This window comes from Simochromis diagramma, unplaced genomic scaffold (assembly GCF_900408965.1).
Source record: "Simochromis diagramma unplaced genomic scaffold, fSimDia1.1 OVJJ01000361.1, whole genome shotgun sequence".
Taxonomy (NCBI): domain Eukaryota; kingdom Metazoa; phylum Chordata; class Actinopteri; order Cichliformes; family Cichlidae; genus Simochromis; species Simochromis diagramma.
The window spans coordinates 5438094-5463733 of record NW_024386860.1 but is presented as its reverse complement, the minus strand read 5'-3'; the positions used below and the strand labels follow the sequence as shown (position 1 = coordinate 5463733).

Sequence of the window (25640 nt, the reverse complement as noted above, 5' to 3'; positions counted from 1 at the left end):
TTTTTATGTGTGAAAGTGAAAGGATGGTGGGGAGTGGATTACATTCATCAACAGATGTTGATAACCAAACAAACTGATCATTCACGAAGGCAGTCGTCTGCATATGTTTGTTGTTCTGGTCTTAAAGTGTTTTATTAACTGAATGTACAGTAGCTCAAACCTAATAGACTGAATAATAAGGCACAGGTGATAGAAGGACACAGGTGGAAACAATCCACGGTGGATGCATGGTGAGGTTGGGGAATAAAAGCCCAAAGGCATGAACGGAACAGGAAGTAAAACTAGAGCAAGACTCTGGAGAAAACTCACCTTCGAGGCACAACAGAAAGAAATGAACGATAAGTGGCTAACACTGAGACATGAAAGGTAATATTAATATGTGATGACAGAGACCAGAGAAACTGGAAGAACCACAAAACCAGCCAGCGTAACAAACCAAAACACAACACAGACAAAACAAAACCACGACATGTCTACAGATCTGACATTTCCAATATCTTCAATCTGTTCAACCTCACCCAAAAGACTTTTATCTGAGTTTAGTGACTGGCATCTAATGAATTTTGAAAATCAATCAAGATTTTCTTGTTGTTCAATGAACATCCTTGGCTTTCCATTATTTTCTAACCCGCATGTGCCGAGCAATAAATCCAGAGTGTAAACAGCAAATCGATCAGTATTAAAACGAATATCAGTTGCAGTCCTGTACCATTTATCACCATTATCGATTTAATGTCTAAACTTTACCACCAGCTGCCTGACAGAATGATGAAAAACGTTATTATTTCATAGCATCCTGTTTTAAGCCCTCATTAGCATTACAGCACAAGGCCCGACTAACAATGCGATTATAACCCGACACTTCAAACATCAGCATGTGCGACACGTGTATAACACATTCTACAGATGGCTTTAATGCTGCAACAGCTGGAAAACGCATTGACACTCAGCTCCCTGCTTACCCCCGTATCTGGATAGGTGATCCAGCCCAGCTCTGAGGTAGACTCTGTTGTGTCCAGCAGCATCACTGTGGGACGAAGAAGCAGAGACATTGAAAAGGTTAGAAAAAACAGACAGGAAACAGTTGCGTATGCTTTCATTTTAACGCAAAGAAAACAGACAGACGTGTGCGCGAGCTTTCAGTTTAAACTTTGATTTCAGCTCAAGAATTTAACTGAGAAACGGAGTCGGTGCTATAAAAGCAAAGTGACTGTTAAACAGAATTTGTAATCATGAGATATTCTCTGAAGGACTGAAAACCAAATAGTGTGTGAGGCTGTGAGGCCATAAAAACATATAAAACATGGATTTGCTCCAGTGAAACTGAAGCAGAAAAGCACTTTGCAGAGTATCCCTTTTGAAGGCGGTTGTATAATTAATCCTTTTTTTTCCTTTTGTAAAATACCACAAGTTGTTGGAACCATTAGTCCCATTTTCTTTGATTTTTCTCCCACCACATCCAATAAAATCCAGGAGAGCTCCAGCTGTGTGCATCTGTCAAATTTAATGACTGCTATAAAGTGATGATGCACTCTGGCACACTATTCTGGTGTTTGAAAAATTAAACTGATTGACCTGATGGGGCACTGTGATTAAAGGTCAAATTTCCCAACTTTAAAAGGCCATAACAGTTACTGTCACGATTTGTTGAAACTTGCCGTGCTGATGCTTTTCATAGCTTGTCCCAAAGGGAACCTTCGTCATGTTTCAGGGGGGTTAATATGTTCTGTGTTCCTCTTTTGTTGCAGGTTTTGCTCATTAACCCTGATCAAGAGCGAAAGCACAAGAATAGCATATGAGTTTTATGCTGGAGTGTGTTTTCCCATAATTTGCTTTAAGTGCTTCAAAAAGCAAGCTGGCAAAGAAATTACACACACAGACACACACATGCAAAGTGACTTTAATGCTGAGTGTTGCGTGCTGACACATGGCAGCTTCCCACACAAAAACTGAAGCCCTTGAATTTTCCATTAGCATTCCAAAACCGTGGTGGCTGCCGCTCCTTCAGTCTGGCACAGTCTGCGCTCGGTGCTGTTCAAGAGCCACCGACTGAACGCGGGCCAAAGTTTGTCGTGTACGCAGAGGTACCAAAAACATCAGACTTCAGATTTGGATGCTTGCACAGATGGAGGTAATGGAGGAAAACGCTCAGTGCCTGATTGCATCAAGCACAACGCTAATCAACTAAAGGGCTGTAGACACGTATACACACAAGACATTGTGGGAGGCCGGCGGCATTCGCCTCTGTTTACAAATAAATAATTCTTCTCATTGTCGTTATACAATTTTTATGTTTTTGCTTCCATTGCGTGTCACACAATAATTCACCAGAGAAAAGGGGCCTCTCTTTTTTTCCTGCCTCTCTCGCTGACAACCAGACAAAGGGTGGCGGAAAAATATTATCTACATAATCAGCACTCGCACACGGGCATTTGAAAAGGTTCCCCGGTCCACCAAAACACCAATAGATACATTGTGTCTCTCTCCTTCTGCCTGTCAAACACAGAAGTACCCAGTGGCACCGTGAGCACACTCAATCCTGCCGCATGCCCCAATAAATAAAACAAATAATAAGAAAACTATATTATTTGTGGCTCATGACATGAATCGACCCCACCCCTACTGTTCTCTGACTGCTCTGTAAACAGATTTTTTCGGATTATAGTCACAGATGGACACCCCGCAAATCTGTTCTTCAAGCCTTCCTTTCCCTCCTCTCTTTTTTCCCCCCTTTCCAAACCCCTCAGCCTGTCTATCCGTTTTCACCCACTGGCTGGTCTTTATGTCACTCTTAGTAAATTCACACATTTTTCCATGGAAGTGCTCCAGGATTTGGAGTGATATGAATTGTATCAAGAAGAGAATACAAATAGACTGTGACAGCTAAGGATTATATGCAGCCACAGGCATCAGAATAAACAGTTTTTAGTGCCACGCACGTCTGGGAAGCTTGGCTAGTGGAATTTTGGAGGCAATCGGGATAAAATCAGCTAAAGGAAGAAAGCTAAACTCACCAAGCCAGGGATGCTTAAACCTCCGAATTTTGACAGTATCCATCAGTGAGACACCTTTCATGCTTTGTTTGACTCCAGCTGGAAACGGTGTACAATTCCAGCTGTGCGTGATGGCATGCAAACTCATTATTGATTAGTTTCTTGGCCCTGTGAAAAATAATCTTCAGTTTGTCAGATTGTCTAACATGTTATATGTGACCTCATTAAGCACCATTTGATTTATATCAGATAAGCAACAGACACAAATGCTGCAAAAGTGTCATTCCAAATTCAATTAACCTTCTGCTTCAGGGCACAGTCATGCATAAATAACACGGAGCAAACTATTTTTGACATTAATATTTATGCCTCTACTATTTAGTTTCTTGTCGCTGGGCCTTGGGGACAGAGGTCCTTACATCGCCTCCGCTTTTTCTTCCCGGGATAAACCTGTACATGAAGATTACATGGAGGAGCGTTCAAAGTGCTTCATGCATGTCTCATTGCGTGACATTAGCATGTTGAATAATTCACCATGACATCCTAAGATTAGCATTGAAGTGGTGTGTTATGCACACCTTTCAAAGATTAGTTGGAGCTTGGGCACCGTGGCTCTGGTGCGCGTCTGTTTGTGTGTGCGTGAGACAACCATGAACAAAAGAGAGGGACATTTACTGGCAGGTCCACTTGGCAGTAAAAGCCCCTTTATTTAACTCTCAGACAGCCCACTCCATGTGCGCAGAGCACTACAGCATCTCCGTTATTGGTCCATCCGATGGCTGAGATGCTCGAAGTTTGTCCCTGACAGTTTGACGAAGTGCTGAGTCTGCAATCTGAGCCTGAGTGCTGCGTTAATGCACGCTGGCCTCTTACGTCCTCCTGTTCCACTCTGATTTTTTTTACTCGCTCTGCTCGATAACTCTACCTCCATTTTGTCCCTTGTCCCTTGTATCCTCCTCCTCTTTGCATGTGTGTATTATTCATCCAAAATGTGACAGTAGGGTCTGTCAGATAAAGAGAAACACTCTTCTCCGTTACTGATGGCAGCTCTGCTGTTTGTGTGGAAAGTGGTTTGATACTCAGAGAGAGAAAAGGGGGAGACAATATAGTAGACAAAGCGTCATTATGGAAGGAGAGGCTGGCGGGATTGTGTTTGCGCATATGAATGTGTTTCTTTTGCTCTTTCCCCCTCTCTTTCTGTCCACGGTGTGGGTGTAAATGCTCTTCTGCCTCGTTATAGAGGTGACCTGCATTAGTTCATGAATGTCCCCTCCGCCACTGGAGTGCTCACTTCAGCTGAGTGACCCTCTCTGCTCTCTCCATCCATTTCTCTGAGTCCAACACTTTTCCTCTCTGTGCAGCCATGCATACACCGACACTCTCCAGTGCTAAGTGTAGTGCCGTTGTTCATGTCACGCCTCTTTGACAGCAGATGTATGCTACTTTAACGCCAAATTTTGCAAGGCAGTGGAGCCCCTCCTGACTCACTCTGAAAAGAAATTTGCTGTAAATATTAATGCCTACTAGAGGGATCAGAGTGTAAATTATGCCTTAACACCAAAGTGAATGCACCAGCAGAGAAGACATAGTCAGCGAGCTCACAGGTAACAACACGTTACAGAAACACACTCATGCACACACACACACAAAAAATTTCCCACAGTGCCTGCAAGCGTTTTGAGCAGCGGTCAGCTTGTGTTTTGTCTTTTGTCCACTCATCCACCCATCTCCACCCTTTCTTGATACACTCCAGATGCTCCCTCCCACAGACAGTCAGTCAAGGACAAGGCCCTTACCAAACCCTCATTACAAACAACCACAGTGAGAGAGTGATACGCCAAGTCAGAAAGAGAGCAGGAGGAGGTTGGACGAAAGGAAGGAAGGGGATTAACATGTCTCCAGAAATAAGCATGCACATGTCAAAGGGAGTTATCCCAAAAAAAACTGAATGAAAGCGCAGCTGCACCAAAGAGCACAAACAACCAGGTTAGATGATCAATCCCTACGTGCAGGCAGCAACAGGCACAGGTAGGAGGACACATCAAAACAACTGATTCTCTGTCTTGATTACAGCATGTTTGCTAAAGTAAAACTGGCAGGCCTGAAGATTTTAAAATTATAGTTTGACTTCTTGAGAGAAACAGTTATTTGCTTTCTGTCAATCTTGTTGGAATAAAAACCTGTTTTAGTTGTTCAGGCAAGCTCGCAGGCAGATTGAAATAACAGGCATTAGTGGGATGGTGGCAAGCAGCAACCACTGCAGTTAAAAAAATGAAGCCAGCACAAAGTGCCAAAAAGTGCAGCTCAAATGGCTGACTCCAAACGTGACTGAATCCTCACAGACGCCATGTTAAAATGTCCAAATAAACATGTTACAGGATGGTGCAAAACACAACAGCTGGATGGATTTTTTTTTTTCAAAGTTTTCCAGTTTAAAATGTTTTTGCTTTTATTTTCTAGCAGTTATGCAGCCAATGTGTCACCTCAGCTAACTAAATTGGACTTTTGTTGTGTTTGTGCTGTTAGGGCCTTTTACATGTTTTTAGAACAATTATCTGACAGTTAAGAAGAAGTCTGTGCTCCAGTTTTGATGAGTGAAATCCTAATGTTTTATTTATTTATTAGCTTGTACTAATCAGGTATCTTTAAGGTATCCATACAGTCTATGGATGCACATTGCTAAGCTAGCTAGCTAGCGGTACTTGATAACTTAGCACTCTAAATATAGTCAGTTCTAGCTCCAAAAACCAAGATGGTGACGTTAATGGGTCTCTCAACATTCCTGGAAGGGATTCATAGTGTTTCACTTTGTTCTTCACACTGAAAGTGCCACAAAGAGCTGTAACAAATGAAAAAAGTAAGCTTGGGAAAGAAGTTCAAACCCAGCTTACTTTCACACTTCTTCATAGCTGGCCAATCACAGTGTGAAGTGGGTGAGAATATTGTATTGTCAGTTTCAGAAAGTCACAGAAATGGTCCGACAAAGGCCTCCAAATCTGAAGGTGGTAAGGAATATATGACTAAATAAATTGTAGGTAAGCTAAATTTAAATGTGGAGACTGACTCGTATGTCTGGTGTTAAATAGGAGACACAAACTGCCACTTAGCTTAGCTTAGCAATGAAGGTGGAAGGTGGGTAAAATCTGCGTGCCAGTTCTCAAAACCTCATAACAAAGGATTTGTTAGATCTTTCAGGGTTGATATACTGTGGGTCTGGCATGTTGTATTTCAAGGCCAGGGTAGCAGTTTCCTGTGTGTCTGTGTGGCACTAAGGCAAGCATCTGCAGGTTCTGATTTAATGTCTGCAGTGCAGACATGAGGGTGGCATCAATTTTCTAACCTCAGTATTGTGACAAGAGCAGATAAAGGTATATCCTACTAAGTTAAAAGTATTTACTTTTTCTTTATGTCTGTATCTAATAATAATTTTATATTTTTTGTGTTTAATCTACGTTCACATTCACACCTGAGGTTGCCCATGGTAACCCCATGCAGCTCTTTGTGTTGTGGAGGAAGCTGGGGAGAATGTGAAAACTCCACGCAGCAAGCCTCCAATCTTGATTCAAACCCAGGACCTTGTTGCTGTGAGCTGACAGTGCTAACCACCACACCGCCATGCCACCCTGCATCTCACCCTGTAACAGCAGGGAAAGGCTCCAGCAGCCCTGAATTAGGTAAGCAGAAGGAAATGAATGGATGGATCTGTGCCATAGATATGTCATAATTGCAAAAAGTATTTGACATGCAGAAATATGACTAAACGTCATCCTCAACCAGCACACGATTAAACATGTTGGCAACTCCACGACCGAGGTATAACTCAGGTGTAACTTTCTCCTCTTCTTTGATCAAAGGACTTGATTTTAAAGTCAGGAGCAGATCAGAAATATTTCACTTGTTCATTTTTGTCTGAGAAGTTCAACGTTTTGGAAAGACAAAAACAATCGTGATACAAGTTTTTACTCATCCACCAGGTCAACAGTGACGAATGCTAGGGGTATGGTTAGAGTTGAGCTTTGTTAAATAGGCAAATGTCACCTTTCAAATAAAGTTTCATATAATTATTTTGGCATAACAGCTTCAATTTTAAATAGTTTTCACTTAATCCAAATAAGTAAAAGTACTATAAAAAGTGGGGGACATTAACCCAACCTAAACCCTACCCTTCACCCGAACGCTAAATGTTTTGCTAGTGGCATGCTGATTGTTAAGAGGTTAATAATTCACTCGAGTGGAGTAATGTGTACAAAGACAAAAGCGTAAAAGTTTCTTCTAAACAGGCTTGACTCCTCCATTAATAGATATCCAGTTACTACCAAAAACAGAAGCCGCAAACATCATCTCCTCCACCCTCAACCCTCACCGCTGCCAGATGAAGGAATGCAAGAGATCAGTTTAATTCAAACCCACTGTGTCATTTCTCATTAGTGAAGCCTTCAACAGCCTAACTCAGCTCTCTGTCCGTTCGGTTGGTGCCAGCACCCAAACTGCCAGGCAGCTGCTTTAATGTGAAATTCAAAACTAAAAACTGCATTCCAGTGTTACAGCGGCCCATGCCACGTGTTCATCTTTTAGTATTTTTTATTTTTTTTGGCTCTAACTCGTTGCCTGTCCACACAGGCGTATTATCTGTGACGCTATCTACCACGACATTGCCTGGCTCAAAGCGGAGAGTCTTGGCTGAACCTCTTATATCACAAATGGCAGATGTGTCATTCATTTTAATAAAAGTGGCCTAATGTCATTACAAAGCTCTCAGCATGCTGGAACTAAAAATAAAGCTGGGTCACAGTTAAGTGTTGTAGTGTCAATGATGGGTTGAGTTGAGTCCTCCACTTCCCACCAGCGTGTGATTTCTTGGTTACTGCAGCCCCGTGCACATGCAGGACGGAAGGACGGGCGCAAGAAGCTGCTGAGGGCTTTTAGCGACATCCGTTCTGCAGCACTCCCACTGTGACAAGCATGCCATTTATTTTCTTATCGCACTTTCTCTAGTTAATCATGTCCTGAAAGAGTGGCTTATTACGCCTGGGATAGGGAGGGCACTCTGCCTAATTAATACCCAGTTAAAACCAGAGACAGCAGGAAAGATGGCCCAGATGACCTTAGAGTGAGAATGTCAACATGGCTTTAAATTTATGCAGTCTGGTGTTTCAAGAAGGATTCATGTCCTTTATTTAATTTAAAGCAGCAGTAAAGTAGTGTGTATAGAGTGGCTAGCTAAAAAAGATCTTACTTGCAGAAAAATTGCCTCTTACATCATTACATCCATAATACTGATGCATCAGTCTGTAAGCAGCATTGTAATGATGTAGCTGTCACAGTATTTGAAAGCAGGACCAAAATGCAGGACCCAGGCAGACACCAAATGACAAAAATGGACCTTTATTTAGCTGGCAGTCCAACTCCCAAAAAATAAAAGTCCAAAATGAAAACAAACCAATATCCAAAAGGCCATCATAGGGAGCCAGGCAAAACAGAGAGCACAAGAGAGGAGATTGACAGATGCTATGACAATGCTTCACAGTGTAATAAGGGAAGTGGAAATCAGAAATAGGTGCAGATAATAATGACAGTCACAGGAACGAGGCAAAAGTCAAAGTCAAACAAAGGTGACAACAACTTCCAACGTTAAACAGGTAAAAGCAAAAGAACCCAACAAAGTAAAGAGAGGCAAGAAAGCAGAATAACATAAAGAAATCAAAACAGTGGCTGCCGGTGGAAACTGCACTACTGTTGGCTGAAGGTAGAGAGGGATGAGAAGATGAAGTCAGAGAGGCAAGCCTGCGATGGTTCGGACATGTGCAGAGGAGAGATAGTGGATATACTGGACAAAGACAGAAGGAAAAGGACGATGGCTGTAGTGAAAGAGGACATGCAGAGGGTTGGTGTGACAGAGGAGGATGCTAGGGATAGGGTGGGATGAAAGGAGATGATCCACTGTGCCAACCCCTAAAGGGAGCAGCCGAAGAAAGAAAAAGAAGAAGGAGAAGGATAGCTAACTCAAAACGTAACCAACAGGGAGACAGTAGGTTTTTATACTTTTATAGTGCTGGTGTAGGTTAGTGGTAGATTCACAGCACATTTGAAGGGTGATGAAACAAAGTCTTTCTGTACAAATTAGTTTTTTGACATTGAACTGTTTCAAACGTGATATTTAAATGGTGCTATTTGGTAAAGTGGTAACAGCTGGCTGCTTTTTTTGTAAAAAGTTATGCAAAAATTTAGGGAGATATTTTATAACATCATAAGGGTTTTTTTTGTAAAATCTTTATGTGAAGACCTGCGATAGACTGACAACCCGTCCACTCGCCCTATGATGGTTGGGATAGGCTCCGCCCATCCTCACTCCCAACCGATGGCAGATTATGGCTGCCCCTCCCTGAGCCTACTTCGGTTTCCGAGTTTTTCCTTCTCAGTGTTGGGAAGTGCTTGCTCATAGGGCGTAGTCTGATTGCTGGTGTTTTCTCTGTAATATCTTCCTCTACCTCTTTACCTTACAATACGTATTAGATTTGGAGCTATAGAAATAAAATGGAATTGAATGGAATTAAGTGTAGGGAGTAAAAAAAATTGCATTTTTTTCAGAAATGTAATTAAGTAGAATTATAGAAGAAACGTTTTATTTTACGTTGAGAGAAATGCATGAATTCATTAATCAATGTTGTCGTTAAAATAAAAAATCTATACATTTTTTGAGCAGCCTGTTGCCATCTGGTGATATTCAGAAGAGATTACCTTTTCAAGGCATGAAACAAGTTTAACTAACAGTGCAAGGTTAATTCCTGGAACCACATGGTTCAGTGAGCATCGCTGCAACTCCGCTCGGCTATGACAGAAAGGGCCGGAGGGGCATCAGGTGTGTCTCCCGTTCAGGCCCTTCCTTGGGTGTGAGGTGTTAATCCAAAGTAAACACGCAATCCTCAACACAGATTCGTAAGGTTCAGAGGCTCCACATCAACAATGCATGTGGGCGAATGGAGCAACACTTACACATGGCTGCATTTGAGAGATGCAAATCAGTTGTCGCTCACTTGTGATTTGTCTTCATGAGAAGCGGCAAAGATTTAGGTTTTTTTTAACCTAGAGGAAACTATTGAAAAAAATGACACTTCCTCATATCTTGTGATATAAAAATAGACAATAATTCGGATTTTTGATGCAGATATAGTGTACTTGAAAAGCAGATGGCTCACATTTCACAATAGAAAGAACGACTTTAAAAATAGTTAACGTGCAGCTATATCCAGCCGGTCCAGACGTCATTTGCTGCGACGAAAGCCGAGGCAGATGCCAAACCGTCCATTCACGATGTAACTGGATGTTTCACTTCATGTGGATTTATAGGGATGCCCATGCTATTGGGTTAATACTGTATTATGTCGAGCTCTGTTTCAATTACACAGAGTCAGTATGGGCTCGTTACACTGCCCGGCCTCTCTCCTCGCAGTCATTCTGTCTCATCTTAGTCCAAGCCATCTGTTACAAGCGCGGCTCGAATCCACGGCGTGAGGCTGACATATAAGTTACCACTGTAACAGACTATTACTGACACACACCTCGCAGTAAACTAAAGCCAAAGAAGAAGATGAGCGCGAACAGGTGCAGCTCTTTGCAACATAGAGACATATCCTTTGAAAGTAATTGCGTGCTGACTGCTGACACCCTCTCTAGTGCTGGGGACAGGGTGTAGGAGCGGGAGCTATGTATAGGCCGAATCTAAAGGCATGTATGCACCTATAGCCAAACACATATGGAGACACACACACACACACACACACACACACACACACACACACACACACACACACACACACATATATATATATATATATATATGTACACACACGAAGCCAGTTTGAGTCATCATGTTTTTGCAGGTTTCTCAAGTCAGCCCACTCTGATCTGACAGAACACTTCATAGATGGAGTCTCACTTAATTATCCATCTTTTTCAGACTGTCTGTCACTCGCTCTCTTTCTATTTCTCTCTCTCTCACACACACAAACAGTCACTCAGTCTTGCACTTTTTAAGGCATACATTCTTTCCATTTATGTAAGCAAAGCATTAAAAGTTACCAGGAGAGAACTGGAGAAACAGGAGAAACAGGAGACACGCTTTAAGGACACCAGTGCAGAAGAAATAAAAAGGGGGGGCCAATGATAAGAATAAGAGGGGGCCTGCGGCTGTCACATCCATGAGATCATGTGTGACACGGGAGGGGGGTGGTAGGTCACCGAGTGCATAGCAAAGAGAAGGGGTTATGCGGCTTAATATTCATTTGTCTTCTGCCTTATTTCCATATCCTTTTGTTGCCGGATCTTGATAGGTCCTGGCACGCACCTGGCCCTTCCGTGCCAACAAACTACTATCTGATGTGCTTCTACAGTGGTGCACACAAGCATCTGCATGCATATTCACGTGCACTGTTGCTTTGAGACACAATACAGAGCCCAGAAAACTAAGGGCTGTCTAAGCAGGGGTAAAGCTGGTAATTATTCCGGGGGTCCCAAGGTGCAGGTGGAGGACTCATAATCCAGGGTGGCTTGACTCGTAGCGTGGCAGACTAATGTGCCACAGTTTCACACATTGTCAAAGTCCCATTAATTCCCACAGAAGCTTGTTCTTAGAGAGCTATAACAGTTGCATACTAAGTGCCCATCCTTCACTTGTGGACTTGTTTCAGGAACGTGATGAGAGCGCTGTACAAACACGCCATCAAGCTTTATGACCACACACACACACACACACATACACATACACGCGCGTGCGGTCACAGGTTTGACGTCAATAAATGCAATCAAAAGTTTGGTTCTTACCTTCCTCAGCTGAGTTAGGCTGGAAAAACAGACAGAGAGACAGAAAGACACTCCACATCTCCACTACAGAATGACACTGACAGGGAGAGAGGGAGGGAGAGAGTATGAAAGAGAAAGAGGGAGATAGAGTGAGTGTGTGTGACAGAGCAAGAGGTGGGGGGGTGGAGAGGGGGTGGAGTCTGTTTGCTCCCTTTATCTAAGAAAAAGAGAGAGAGAGGATGGGGGGTGGATGGATGAATGGATGAGGGAAGCAGAAAAATATTTACAGAGCAGCAGATACAATAAGTACGCTGCCAAGTGAGGAAGTAAACAAAACACCGTTGTCACAGAGACAGGAGGAGAGAACGAGTGAGAGGAGGAAAGTGGGAGAGAGGGTTTATTTTCTTATTTGGGAGAAACAAAGACAGAGAGGAGAGCCGACAAGAGAGTGACAGAGAGCGAAGGGAGAGAATTAATAAACAAGTTTTTCTGGTCTTTAAAACAGCCGTCTAGACACGACTAACGGCGTCCATTGCAATGCTGGCTGGCAGGCTGTGGCATCCCTCTCATGTCTGGACACTGTGCTAACCCGCATTTTTTCAAGCTGTGGCATGTGAGAGTGACCAACTTTTCATTTTTTTGCTGTTTTTCTTGATCTCACTCAGCTCAGCCTTTATGGAAAATGAATATAATTTAGACATGTTTTTTGGGACGGTCGCCATCCTTCATGTGGCTTCATGCTCTAACACCCCTCCACCACAACCACCACCCTACTCTCTCAGACACACTCCTCGCCTCATAGGACAGCTCATCCAGACAGTATGTAGACTCACACTCAAGCACACACACACACACATCTGAGCAGCCCTTCTGGTCTTTGCACGCCACTAGCTGGCCAGCCTGCAGTACTGCAGCTTGTTGATGGGCTTTCATGCTCCAGTTCACTGCTGTGAGTAACTGCTGTGGACTCTTGCAGGGAGATGTGCTGTGTGGGTTTGACACAGTTAGATGGCCCCATTCCCAGCCAGCCAGGGGGCCCCTTACCAAAGGCTGTGTGCTTCTTCGATGGGCTGAGGTACACAAGGTAAAGCCAAACAGGAAATGGAAGATTATATTGTATAGCTAAAGCGACCAATCAGACTGAAGCTTATCTTGTCCATCGTCAGAAAATTTTTGATATAAGCAAAAAAGGTAATTTCAGCTTTCACTCAGAGCAGGTAGCTTTACATCTTGGATTTAGCAGATTTTTATGCCAGATGGCCCTCTGACACAACAGCCAAGGGATTTGTGTGTCCTCATGGAATCAAACTGGGCACCTTTGTGCTTGTCAGACAAATATGTAAACATCTACAATTGACTTGTGTGCCCCACTAGGGGAGAAATTTCAATCTCAGTCTGGTTGTCCACATAGGTGCTTAGAAATGAGATCACCCTTTTGGAGCACAGGTATGGGGTTTAGTCTGCCACACAGACCCGATTCAGTGTGACTCCGATCATTGTGAATAAATGATTAATCTGCTTAGAAATCATGGAAAACTGGAGTCGCTAACAGCTTTTAATGAATTCAGTGTGATGCAGGCACGTAAACAAATAGTGGGATGTAAAATATCTGTAGCCCACAGGTACTCAGCAGATTCTTCATCTGTCAAAGCATTATGGAAATTTGAGCCATGATCGCAGCTTAAACTGAAGACGGATAATGTATTACAAGACTAATGACAAAAACCTTTAATATCAACTTTCGCCTCAGTTTTGTCTGCGAGCAAATTCTTAATGAAGCATCGTAATCAGTGTCTTTTTGCTATTCTGAAAAGCGAGTCCCTTTGGATGTGACCTCACAAACACGAGATCAGTGATTTAAAAACAGATCACAGGAAGTTCCCTCTGCGTCTTCTGATTTGATTTTTGAGCTCGTAACAAAAATGTCAACACAACACCCAAATGTATTATTTAAACCCGATTCATCAACAGCGGCGCTCGTGGCTTGTGTTGTAATACCGCGCCTCACAGCTCACTGAGGTTTTTCCACAGCGAAACGAGAAGGAAACGCTGCAGTGGAGAAGTGGTTGCCCGATGGATTACCACAGAGCGACAGTTAACATTAAACATTCATGATAACTAACTGGCTTTGACTTGTGGCCTTATAAACTCACAAAACTTATGATGTTCACGCTCATTAGTCAGGCGGCGCTTTTCCCTTGAAACATGTAAAACTTTTTCTTCTTGGTTTCTCTAAGCCAAGTGTCTCGCACGAAATGCAGAGCAGCAAAGGTCATCTCTAACTCTGACACACGCTCAACTTGGCTAATTGCTTCTGTTTATTTACACAAACAAAAAAGAGATAACAAAAGAGCAAAATATACATATTAAAAATGTGAAAACTGCAAAGCAACACAACTGCATCTGATACAGTGACACTAGGAGTGCAGAGTGCAAGAAAAATCAAGGTGGAAGTAACAGGTTTCACAGGACAAGTGAAAACCGCACACCTCTCGAGCACATGCGACACATTTACACTTAACAGGCGCAAACAGTATGCGCAATCATTATTCAGTAGTCTGACTGCCAAAGTGCTAACATAACCCTGTTAAGCTCATCAGTTTGTGCACACCCAGAAGAAGATGCTGCTCTGCAAACACCGACACATCATGTGCTGCAGCAGCTGATCAGTGTGCAGTAACTGGAGCCTTTACAATATATTCACATCATTTCAAACAGTTAGAAACAAATGCAAACAACGGCTGTTCGGTTCTAAAATAAATACAATTCACGTAGTGTTTTTTTTTTTTTTTAATTCAACATCGTCAAGCGTGTGTAATGACCTGTTTTGACTGAGATGTGTGTTTAGTTATCAGTAGACCGCAATGTGCTTCTACACATCCCTCAAATGAGGTAACAGTTTCACACTAGCAAATACTTTAAAACACTGCTTTAAAACTGTATTTTATTTTACGACCTACTTTGCAATAGCTGCTTCTCTCAAATGCTCTACAGATGTGGAAAGAGTTTCAAGTACAGTGGTGGATAAATATCCTTTCTGTGCTGTAACAGTTGGGAGCTATAAACATACACAGTTGGCCACCTGAGTTTCTAAAATCCAATCTGAGCTGTAAACACCAGCATTTTTTTTTTCTCGTTCTACTTTGTACCCTGCAGTGAAATCTGCAAACTAAAGAGGTAAGCTTTTGTTTTTTTGAGAAGCCTTAAAGAGGCTTTGTTCAGGCTTGGCGGTGCTGGACTACGTCTCTCTCGTCCTCATACAAATATTACATTTGATGCAGACGGCTCCGGCTTACAGAACTCGCCTTGTTTTGTTTCTTTCTCGGCACAAACGCTGTCGCATCCAAACAGCGGACAAGCAGAGACATCCTCTGCTGTCAGGGTATGTGGTGCTACTGCTGGATGAAAGGAAGTCTTTGTTTTCTACATGCATAAATATATTTATTCAAAATCTATATGGACCTGAAGTGGAGAGGAACTGCTGCTAAACCCCCCTCAGTGCTTTTTTTCTGCCTCAAAGCAGGCAACAAGGCATTTCAGAGAGGACAGCAAGTCAATCTTTTCTTTTTTGGGGGTCAAACAACCGAACTCCAAATCCGTCTTTTCAAGCTTGACCTCAATACATAAACCCCCAAATCCTGCAACCTTTTAACACTGTTGGTAGCTGAAGACCTCACACAGAACATATGCTGATCCTCTTATAAGGTAAAAAAGGATGGGAGCTGGCACCGGAAATGTCAACAAACCTTAAATACTGGTAATTCATTTAAGTGTAGACCGTGTTTAAAGCAGGATTAAAGAGGAATTCAGTCCATTAATTAAGCATTTCTAGCTGGGAGGGATCTTTAAAAACACTCTTTCATTTTTTTAAAAAGGCACTTTAAAAGCACAGATATAAAATACTAAAACTTTTTTTTTTGCATTAGTACACTGAAATGGCTTCTTCCAAACACACACCTTTCATTATTTCTGACTTATGCAATATAACTTAATATATAAATATAAAATAGTATATATAATAATAGAACTTTTACACTAGCTATGTGCAAGGCCCATGTTTGTCTGCTTTGTTTTGCGCCAAATCTTCCTTCGTATCTTCTACAGTTTTTCATTTTGCTTCTGAAGGAAGATTCACCATGGGAACTTTTTCTGTGGGGGACATCGGTGCAGGCTCTTTGTTTTCAACCACAACTGCCTCAGGCACCGGGGAATGGGAGGGTTTTTCCACCCTGGCGGCGAATCCCTGTGCAATGTCGTCAAAGGTCCTCCCTTTTGTCTCAGGAACTCGTAGGTAGGTGAAGATGAAGAACAGGATGAGGAGGACCATGAAGATGATGAAGACGTAAGGGCCACAAATTTCCTGGGAAAATCAGAGGGATGTTTGTTATGAGACAAACTGGAAGACGACTATTATTTGTACATGTGTGTGCATGTGAACATTTTCTGCAGGGATGATAAATGTGAAAAATACCTCCAGTCTAGGGAAACCCAGCCCCACCAGGAAGTTGGCAGTCCAGTTTGAGAAACCAGAGACGGCCATGGCTGCAGGTCGGGGCCCCTGGGAGAAGAGCTCAGCCACGATGAACCAGGGGATGGGACCTGGACCCATCTCAAAACTGGCAACAAAGCCAAACACAGCCACAATTGCCAGATAACTTAGAGATGGGGTGGTCTTCTGCTCAGAGAAAGAAACAGAGAGCATGAGGAAAAGATGTAATGCAGCAGCAATAGGCTGGCTTCTCATATTTATTTTACAATGACGAACTCACCACTAAGGACAGGGAGATGGTCATGATCAGGGCGCAGATGGCCATTCCAGCCAGTCCAATCAGGTGCAACGTCCTGCGTCCCGCCCGTTCAACCAGGAAGAGCTGGAGTTCAAAGAAACACAATTATCAACTGACATTCAACGTAATATTTAACCTGTACTAAATTAACTAAACCACCTGCGCACTCAGACACTTACAGAGACAACAGTAAACACTGTGTTGACGACTCCAGCGCCGATGGTGGCGTAGATGGGCTCAGATACACCAGCGTTACTAAAGATGCCTGTGGAGTAGTAAAAGACCTGAAAGAGGAAAGAAGGAAAAGTCAGTTAATATTGATTCTGATTAATAAAAAGTGCTCAGAACACGATTTGACTGCACATGCATCAGTTTGTGTTAGATTTTTGGCAGATCAAAAAAAAAAAACAGTTGAAGTTGATGCTGCAGATTTGGAGCAAGACTTAGATTTGAGTCTAGCAACATGAAAAGAAGTGAAACAATGTGAACACTTAATTAATACTATCATATTTAGGGTATTTTTCTTTTCCATCACAACAAGACTAACAGAAAGTTTTGTCATTTTTTTTTTATCATATTGTAAGTTTTTGTAATTATGTGTTTATTTACTCATACATTTCTGTTTATTTTCTATTACACAGTTTTTTCCTCTCTCTCTCTCTTTTTCGCCTCATCACTAACCCCTGATATATTATCTGATTCTCTTGTAACAAAATTCTCCTTTATGCTCAGCAGCTACAGTAGTCACACAGTGGCTTTAATAGTTTCTTTCTTCCTGCTGAGGCTGGAAACAAGGTTGCTGAGAGCAGTGAAAGTGCAAGGATACAGTGCAGAGTTGAGTGGAAATTCTCCACGTGTAGTCATTTGACTATAAAAAATCTGATAAATATACGTTTTGGAACGGTTGCACAAAAAACAATACACGTAGCAGCGTGTAAAACTGCACCAGCGTCTTTCTGGTGAGTGATATGGGTTATGTTGCAGCCTTTAGCTCCAGGCTCCTTCACAGTGATTGTCAGGTCAGACACAGCAGCTGCTAATGAATTTAGTCAGCCCGGTTACATGACCTTATTAACAAAATAGCTATTAAATACCACTGTGCTTATCTTCTTCCAATCAGCCTCAAATTATTCAACTCAATCTAACATTGCCTGAAGCCAAGAAGCACATCTTCTTACGTGCTTGTCAAAAACATTTGTGCAATTTCAATGAATGCTCCTTTAAGCATTCGTGGCTAACGTTAAACATTGCTTTTCTCACATTACACTTTCTCCCAGTTTGACATGTGCTAATTATATCCCTATCACGTCGCTGTATTATAGGATGTGACGTCTACTCACAGCGTTGATGCCAGACAGCTGCTGGGAGAGCTGCAGGATAATAGCGATAATGATTGGCTGGCGATAGTTTGGCGAGCGGAACAGTTCTAAGATGGTCACTTTCTTTTCCATGGCCATCTTCATCCCTTCTTCCTTCATCTCTTGAATGTCATCATCCACGTCTTCAGTGCCACGCAGACGCACCAGAGCTATAAAAAGTAAAACAGATCAAAGAAATAGGAGGAGGTAAGTATAAGAAAGAAAAAAGCAGCTCGGAGCGTTATATAACAAAGTAAAGTTTCCCACACATCATTAAAAATCAGTCAGAGTCGGTCTCACTAACCCGACGTTGTCAACTTGGTTTGTAAGTATGCAAACTGACTTAAGACTGACCTTTTCTAGCCTCCTCCTCTTGTTTGAGAACAATGAAGAGGTAGCGAGGGCTTTCAGGGCAAAAGGGCAGCATGATTGTCTGCAGTACGGCAGGCAGGATAGTCAGAGCGAGCAGGAGAGGCCACAGAGTGTCTGAGCCCAGCAAAAACTCCAGACCAAAGATCTGAGGAACACACAGCAAAAATAATGAGGGAACGAGGTGCATAAAATTGACCCATTTGAGCCAATTTACTCCTTGTATATGAAATTCTTCTCTTTCAGCTATGAGTACACAGACACACACACACACACACACACACACACAGGTACGTGCAGAAAAGTGTGAGCTCTCCAGTGTTTTTAGCTACACTGCCTTTTATCAGAGCAGTGTCTGTTTCCTCTTTCATTATACACACCGTTACACACGGCTTATAAAACAGGATGTGTTTCGTTTATTTATGCTCATATATATTTCGGTACCTGTTGAGAGTAAATGTGACCTTCTATAAAAAGGAAAAGATTATTATGTCGGTTTGCATGTTTAGTGTTGAGCGTGTTTGTGTACCTGTGCCACCAGGATGCCAATAACTACACCCAGCTGGTGCAGCGTGCCGAAGGCTCCGCGGACAGCGGTGGGAGAGATCTCACCCACGTACATGGGCGTCAGACCCGTGCATAGACCGCAGAACACGCCGATGATGAACCGGCCAATTATGACCATCTCAAAAGATTGACTCAGAGTCGCCAGTCCCATCATACCGCCACCCAGTAGAGCCAGGATGTTGTTCATCAGCATGGACTTTCGCCTGGTAGTAAGACACAAAAACAGAAGTGAAATCAGAGTCTGTATCGCATTCTCAGTAGTAGATCGTTTGGTCGCACCACCACAGTGTTTATCTTTGATTTTCTCACCTGCCAAATTTGTTAACCACTGCTCCAACAGAGAAGGACCCGATCATGCCTCCCACGCTAAAGATGGCCACAGCAAAACTCCAGACCAGAGTAACTGTCTGTGACTGAAAAGGCTCCCCGTATCGGCTCTGAGACACATTAGAGAAAAATGTCCGCAGTTTCTGAAAAAACAAACAAAAAAAGGTTGGAGTGTTAAGATTATTATTGTTTCATGAAACATCAGTAAAGTCTACCAGATGTAGTGGCACTTAGGGGGTGTTTTTAACTCTTCCACATGGGGGCAGTATAACTTTTACCATCCTCATGAGAGCATACAAATGAGAGCAGACATGTAGGTCAGGGGCATCCAACTCCAGGCCTCAAGGGCCGGTGTCCTGCAGGTTTTAGATATCACCCTGGGTCGACACGCCTTAATTAAATGATAATCGTGTAACTAACGATACGATAACTAATCGTAAGGCTGGTGCTCCAGTCTGCATGCCAAGGTATTCTTGGGCAATCCCTAGTTGCTCACAATTTTTAACAAGAGTGTGAAAGTAGAAAGCACTTAGAAAAAAAGTGCTTGTATGAATGTGTGTGAATGGATGAATGTGACATGTTACATAAGGCACTACATAAGAACCAGTCCCGTTATCATTTTTGAAAACGTAGGAAAAACTGTGCATGAACTCAATCAATCACACACCTGCTCGGGTGCATTGATGACGCCGGTGTTGTAGCCAAATTGTAGGGAGCCGATGACTGCTGTTGAAACGCAGTAGAGAAGGTAAGGCGTCAACTTCTTCTTGGGCTGTTGAAAGAGGAGAAAACAGAGAGTTATTATCTATCGCCACAATAAATTGCAGATGAAGCCTCTCTCCAATCAGTCCCTCAGTTTGAATGTCCTCTTCTGGGCTCTACAAAGCTTTCGTTGTTTACAGTCACACTGGTAATTACAAACAATGAGCCTTTCTCCATCTGTTCTCGCTTCTTGTTTTCGCATCGCTGCATTAGTAACTGTAGGCCCGCTGCAATGCAACAAAGCACCATGATTTGTGGCTCTGAGGTATTTCCCTGATAAGTAGCTAAAGACACCCTGAGAGACTAAGTCTGAATCCTATTGTGAGTGTTTCCTCCTGCTTGTTTCAGAATTAAAATGGGCTTAGCACATACTAATAAGCTAATACACCTCACATTAATCCCTTACACTGGCACGGTTTGCTTGAGGAGTGACATTTCCATTATGTAAAGTCATTCTGCTAAGGAGAACTGAGGTTTAAATGACACCAAACTTCAGTCATGCTGCGTGTGGGCAGCATAAAGAGAAAATGTGACTCTCGATCCAAGTTTTGGTTTGACTTTAAAACTAACCTAATGATTACATCCTTACAGATTGTTACATAACAATCTCTAAGAACTGTTGCAAAAGCTTTCCTTCATGTCTCCGATCTAATGAGCAAATGCTAATGTCCAAACAGGCTCATTAATGAAAGGAAATCCATGTTAATCAAGTTTAATCCATCTAGTTTTGAAATCTGCTGCTTATGCAACATTAACTCGACTAAGCAGCATCCGTGAAACATTCATCAGATGGATTAGGAGCCTGTTTTGTACAGTTTGTCAAGTCAAAAACAGACACTTTTAGAAACAGTCCTGCCAAGATAAGCACACAGACTTGTCCATTTATCATACATGATATTACTGTCTGGACAGATTAAACATCTTGAAAGTTTTTGAGAACAGAGTGCCTCAATATTAGCAACATTGACTTCTAAACAGCTGCTCACAGACTGCCTCAAACAAGCTGCCCGTTTTTGCATGTGGTTAAGCCTTTTTTCAAATGCTACATTTTTACAGGAAACCAAATGCCCGTACTGTCACCAAAACAGGAAAATGCTGGTGCAATGTAGTTATCTTAAACTGCCACATGACAGTACTTTATAGCACTCATATTCAGTGTGCTGTAGTTATCAAAAATATCACATGGCTCAGAATGAAACATGCATGCAAGAGGAACTGATGAACCAAATAAAGACAGAGGGCTGATAAGTGACAATATTTCACTGAGACTGAGGCTGCACGCTGCTCTGCTTCTCACTGAGATATCACCGCTGAGGACATACGTTGGTGAACTAAAGACAATTTTACAATTCATGTTAGTTCTAATTCAAACTGAGACTTTTAGATGCGAGGGAAGAAAAGGTAAAAATGTTGGAAGTGACCTCATTTTTGAGAATAACAGTGACATTAGCACTGCGTGATCTGAAGAGCAAATGAGTAATGTGTGTCCGATTGTGGAGGAGATGGAGGCTGAGTGTAGCGGGTGCTCCTGGGTGCATGTGTAAACGTGTGTGTTACCTAAGATGTGACTTTAAAATCACCCTTAAAAAAAATCCCCTCTTACTGGGGCGTGTCCAGCTGAGCGCGGAGCATTACAAATCTTACAACCATAACGCATCTGACTCTAGGTTGTATCGACTTGTCCCGAGGCATGCGGTTGTACAGTCATGCATTCACATGTTTGTTTATGCATGTGCCATTTGTAGGTTACTAGTAACATCAGCAGCCAAGCCCACAGTGTTGCTCAGTATCTATTTTTCTTTAATGACTTTGGAGTAGAATTTGCATACTAGTCCAACTTTGGTTTGCAACTAAGGATTCAGCTAAAAGAAAAAAAGAAAGCATCAGTCTGCAGCTGCTTGAACTTCGCCTTCTGAACTCGACTCTCTTAAATTCTTGTCTTACTGCTGACTGATTTTTCCTCTCACATTAATCTTTTAGTAATAAAATATTAATAAGTGCATGCAGTTAGACTAGATTGAAGCCTGTCTTAAAATAATAATAAAAATCGGAAAGCAGAATTCAGCTTCCACATTCATACTATCTTGCAATTGTCTGCCCTGTCCAAGATTATGTAAAGAAAAAAGTTAGGAAATAACCATGAAAATGAAGTAACTGCAAGAAAACGTCTTACAAAAGAGAAACCGCAGCAATGTTTTGCAAAATGCTAAGTTCAGAGGTAGCAGGGAAGCAGGTGCATTAAGCTCATTTATATGAGCAATAACACTAACTCCTCTGTGCTGCACGCATCAAAACATTGTGCCATTGTTATAAGAAGGTTTGCAGTCGAACTGCTATGCCCTCATCCCACCTCTCTCCAAGTCAGAACGCAATAAAAACAAGGAACTATGACATGCTCAAGTTCAGACTTGCCAGCCAACAGTCTCGACTCCCAATCACACTCTCTTACTCATGTCCTGAAGTGCTCAACTCTCATCCGCCACGCCTGCTTTTGCCAACATGGAAAAATACAGAAAACCAGCAGGTCTATTGTATAAGGCTCACTCTGACTTGCCTCACATAAACTCATCCTTTGGTGGTTTTTGGCAGTGAAACTCAGCATCCGTTCCAGCGTAACACATGTGGCTCATTGTCAAAAAGGTTCAAATTGATTTCTGATAATGAAAATGAATGCCAATGAAAACAATACCAGCGACACTTATACGAGAGCATAAACGAAAGACTATGATGTTCACCTTGTCATCATCCAGATGCTGCATCCTGATCTCTTCTGTTTGATGTTCACAGAAAGGACAGCGGGAGTCTTAATTCTTTATGCGCACACCTGTGTGCAAGCAGTCAGCAGGAAAACCTGAAAAACAATAAGCAAAGCAAACACACACATTAACATATTTTGATCAAAATCCAGAATCAGACAATCTTTATGGATCTTGAGGTTTACAAAGAAAAGAAGCCTCTTATATATATTAAGAGCTATAAAGTACGTACCCCTAATGGATTCTGTTAAGGGAGAGTCTATGCGCAGGCAGTTGAGACACTTCTCGGCACTGTGTGAATCTGTCAGTTGTGATGGAGAATGTGTTAGAGCAATGACAGTAAGCCCCTCCCTCTATTTCACTCTGTTCACCCTCCACATGTTCGCTCCCCAGTTTTAAAGTTATAAAGAGTGAAAAAAGTGATATAACCTCATCTTTCCCAATTAAATTACTGCCCTGCCTTATTTCCTATCCATATAAAGCACAAAATAACGCATCAGTGACGTCTACAGAGAGCATTATAATAACCCATGTGATGCGATGGAGCCGAAGATGATGCTGAACTGATGCCCGGATTAAAGTTTAAAAATGTTTTACACTCAACAGGCTATTTTAACACTTTTATACGAGCAGTATCACTAAAGAATATAACAATTAAGTCCAAGCAAAGTAACTAAATGGCATAAATAAATCAGCAAAGCAAGTTTAAAAAATTAAAGTTTTACCGCTTTGTTGGGTTTGTGCCAGCCTCTGTGTATCCAGTTTATAATAAACCTCGTGTCTACACCTCTTATGTATCTTCAAAATTAAGTCCGCCTTCCTATCGGGGTGTGTTTTAAAGAAACCTAGACGCGCTTGGCGGCACGTTGCCCTGTCTTACTCATTGTTGACGAAAGCACATGATGCGTAGTTTCCGATCCGGGCCGATCACTTGTTAGGAAATCGCACAGCCGAGCTTCCGCTCAGCTGCAGAGAGAGAGAAAGGGGTGGATGGGGTGGATGTGCTCCTGGCCGCGTGCTGAGCGGAGTGATGGGCGAACAAACGGTGAAAAGAGGCTCTGTGCTGGTTCGGTCGGCCGCCCACCGAAAACAAAAGGCAGTGTGCCCAGAACTCAGATACAAAGCCCGGTCATGCAGAAATCATGAGACCGGCTCAGTGGGTGGTTAACAACCCCCCCCCCCCATCCACCCGTAATTCTTCATCAGCTTTAATCTTGACAGTCCATCAAATCTCAGTCTGGAATTTAGCAAATTCTCTAGAAAACGTGAGAGCGAAAACGCATCCTGGTTTCTTTTGTTTTGATAATTTAGATTTGGTGTGTCTTAATTACATCACCAAGTGCTTCCAGTGCCCCTGGTATTGATTGGTTATTTAGGATCAAAATACTTTAATGTACCTAAATTAAAAGGAACTGAATGATCACATCTAACTATCTGATCTTAACTAATTACATTACTTTAATATTTTTTTCCCCTGGAGTCTGTCACAAGGTAAACAGAGAGACACAGACAATTACTCTCACATTCACACCTATGATCAATTTAGAATCACCAGTTAATCAAACCCTGCTAACTGCATGTCTCTGGACTTTGGGAGGAAGCCAAAGCGAAACCTTACATTTGTTGGTGTCACTGTACAATAACAACATAGTTCAGTAAAAGTTATATAACAACGCTAGTCTACTGTAGTTGTAAGACTGACATTGAGATTGAACACGTAGAAATAAAATAGCACTAGTTGTGGAAGAGACACCAGAGGAGGTCGGTGCCACCCTATACCCCAATTATGGATACGCCACTGGTCCCTTTCTTTCTTTCTTTCTTTCTTTCTTAAGAACAAAAATTTCAATATATTATTACAAACAGTCCAAATCAAAGTCACCTCAAAGGTCAGTTTGAGGTGATGAGGTAGTTTTAGTGAAAGGTAAAATTTTATTGTGTTAGCTACCACCTGCAGTGGTTTCTGATAATTACCAAAACAAACAAACAATGAAGTAAGTTTTAAACAATGTCTCCAAAGCTTTCTGACAGTCAGTTTATTTTAAGATTATGAACTCATGCCTGTGTTTCTTATGAAGCCGCCATTACACACTGTTTAAGAATTGAGGAAATCCTGGATTGCATGAGAACACTATTATTCACACAGGCCAAACCCAAAAAAGGACTTAAACATGAGTTATGTTTTAACATTTTTTTTTTCATTTGGAAAATACCTTAAAGCCAATAAGTTTAATGGGCATCAGTGTTTTGGAGATCCCGTCCTCCAACACTAAGCTGTGATATAGTTTTCTCGACTTTGACTTGTGGTGTCACTTCAGTTGTGACAGTGACTAAATGTCAAGGTTTTTCTTTTTCACGTGGGTGGCTTCTTCCCTTTTAGCCTACTGAGGAATCACAACTATTGATCTCGAAATAAGTAAACTCTAAAACAGGAAGTTAAAATGGCAACGTGCAGATATTCAGGTTCAAGCCTTTCAGTGCCTTAAGGGCTTGTAAAAATACTGTTTATGCTTCTAAAACCACACCTGCCAGCATCTCTTCTTCTGCTGGTTCAATTAGTAAGGAAAAGCTGCAGCATCTTCTCTAGTAATTTAGTCTGAGTGAGCAAATTATAAAATATCTGAGCAACCAGATGAGTGATAGTGAAGAAGGAAATGAAGTCTCGCTCAGCCTGACTTGCTATCACAGATTTGAGAAGAGATACCGTTCATAATGCTAACTTACAATAATTTCCTGGAAATTTGTCTAATCCATCTTAAATCAACCCTTCGCGCTAACACTTTGTAAATGACCTCATTAATATTTTGTAAAGTGTTTTGTAAACTTATGAGTGGCTATTATATTGTTGGAGCTTGGACCCAGTGGATGCTTTTATTTTGAAAGTCACAGAGCGACAAGGTGCAGTAAATCAAGTGGCGTAAA

At 42.0% G+C, this 25640-nt stretch overlaps 2 protein-coding genes across 2 annotated transcripts in view; both read right to left on the bottom strand.

Annotated features, from left to right (window-relative positions):
- ephb6 (eph receptor B6) overlaps window positions 1-11946 on the bottom strand; it is a 44726-nt gene extending 32780 nt beyond the window's left edge. Inside the window, 2 exon segments of the mRNA XM_040029994.1 lie at window positions 963-1027; window positions 11814-11946. Of these exon segments, the coding sequence (XP_039885928.1) occupies window positions 963-1027; window positions 11814-11871 (123 nt within the window). The 5' untranslated portion in view covers window positions 11872-11946.
- A 2141-nt stretch (window positions 11947-14087) lies between these two features.
- slc2a3b (solute carrier family 2 member 3b) lies at window positions 14088-23614 on the bottom strand. Its single transcript, XM_040029995.1, has 12 exons — window positions 23444-23614; window positions 22951-23019; window positions 22698-22813; window positions 19868-19972; window positions 19183-19343; window positions 18836-19076; window positions 18292-18454; window positions 17920-18107; window positions 16759-16863; window positions 16562-16663; window positions 16264-16467; window positions 14088-16152 (listed from the first exon to the last, which is right to left on the bottom strand). The coding sequence occupies exons 3-12, from the start codon at window positions 22719-22721 to the stop codon at window positions 15901-15903; spliced, it is 1545 nt and encodes a 514-aa protein (XP_039885929.1). The 5' UTR covers window positions 22722-22813; window positions 22951-23019; window positions 23444-23614; the 3' UTR covers window positions 14088-15900.
- Window positions 23615-25640: the final 2026 nt, after the last annotated feature.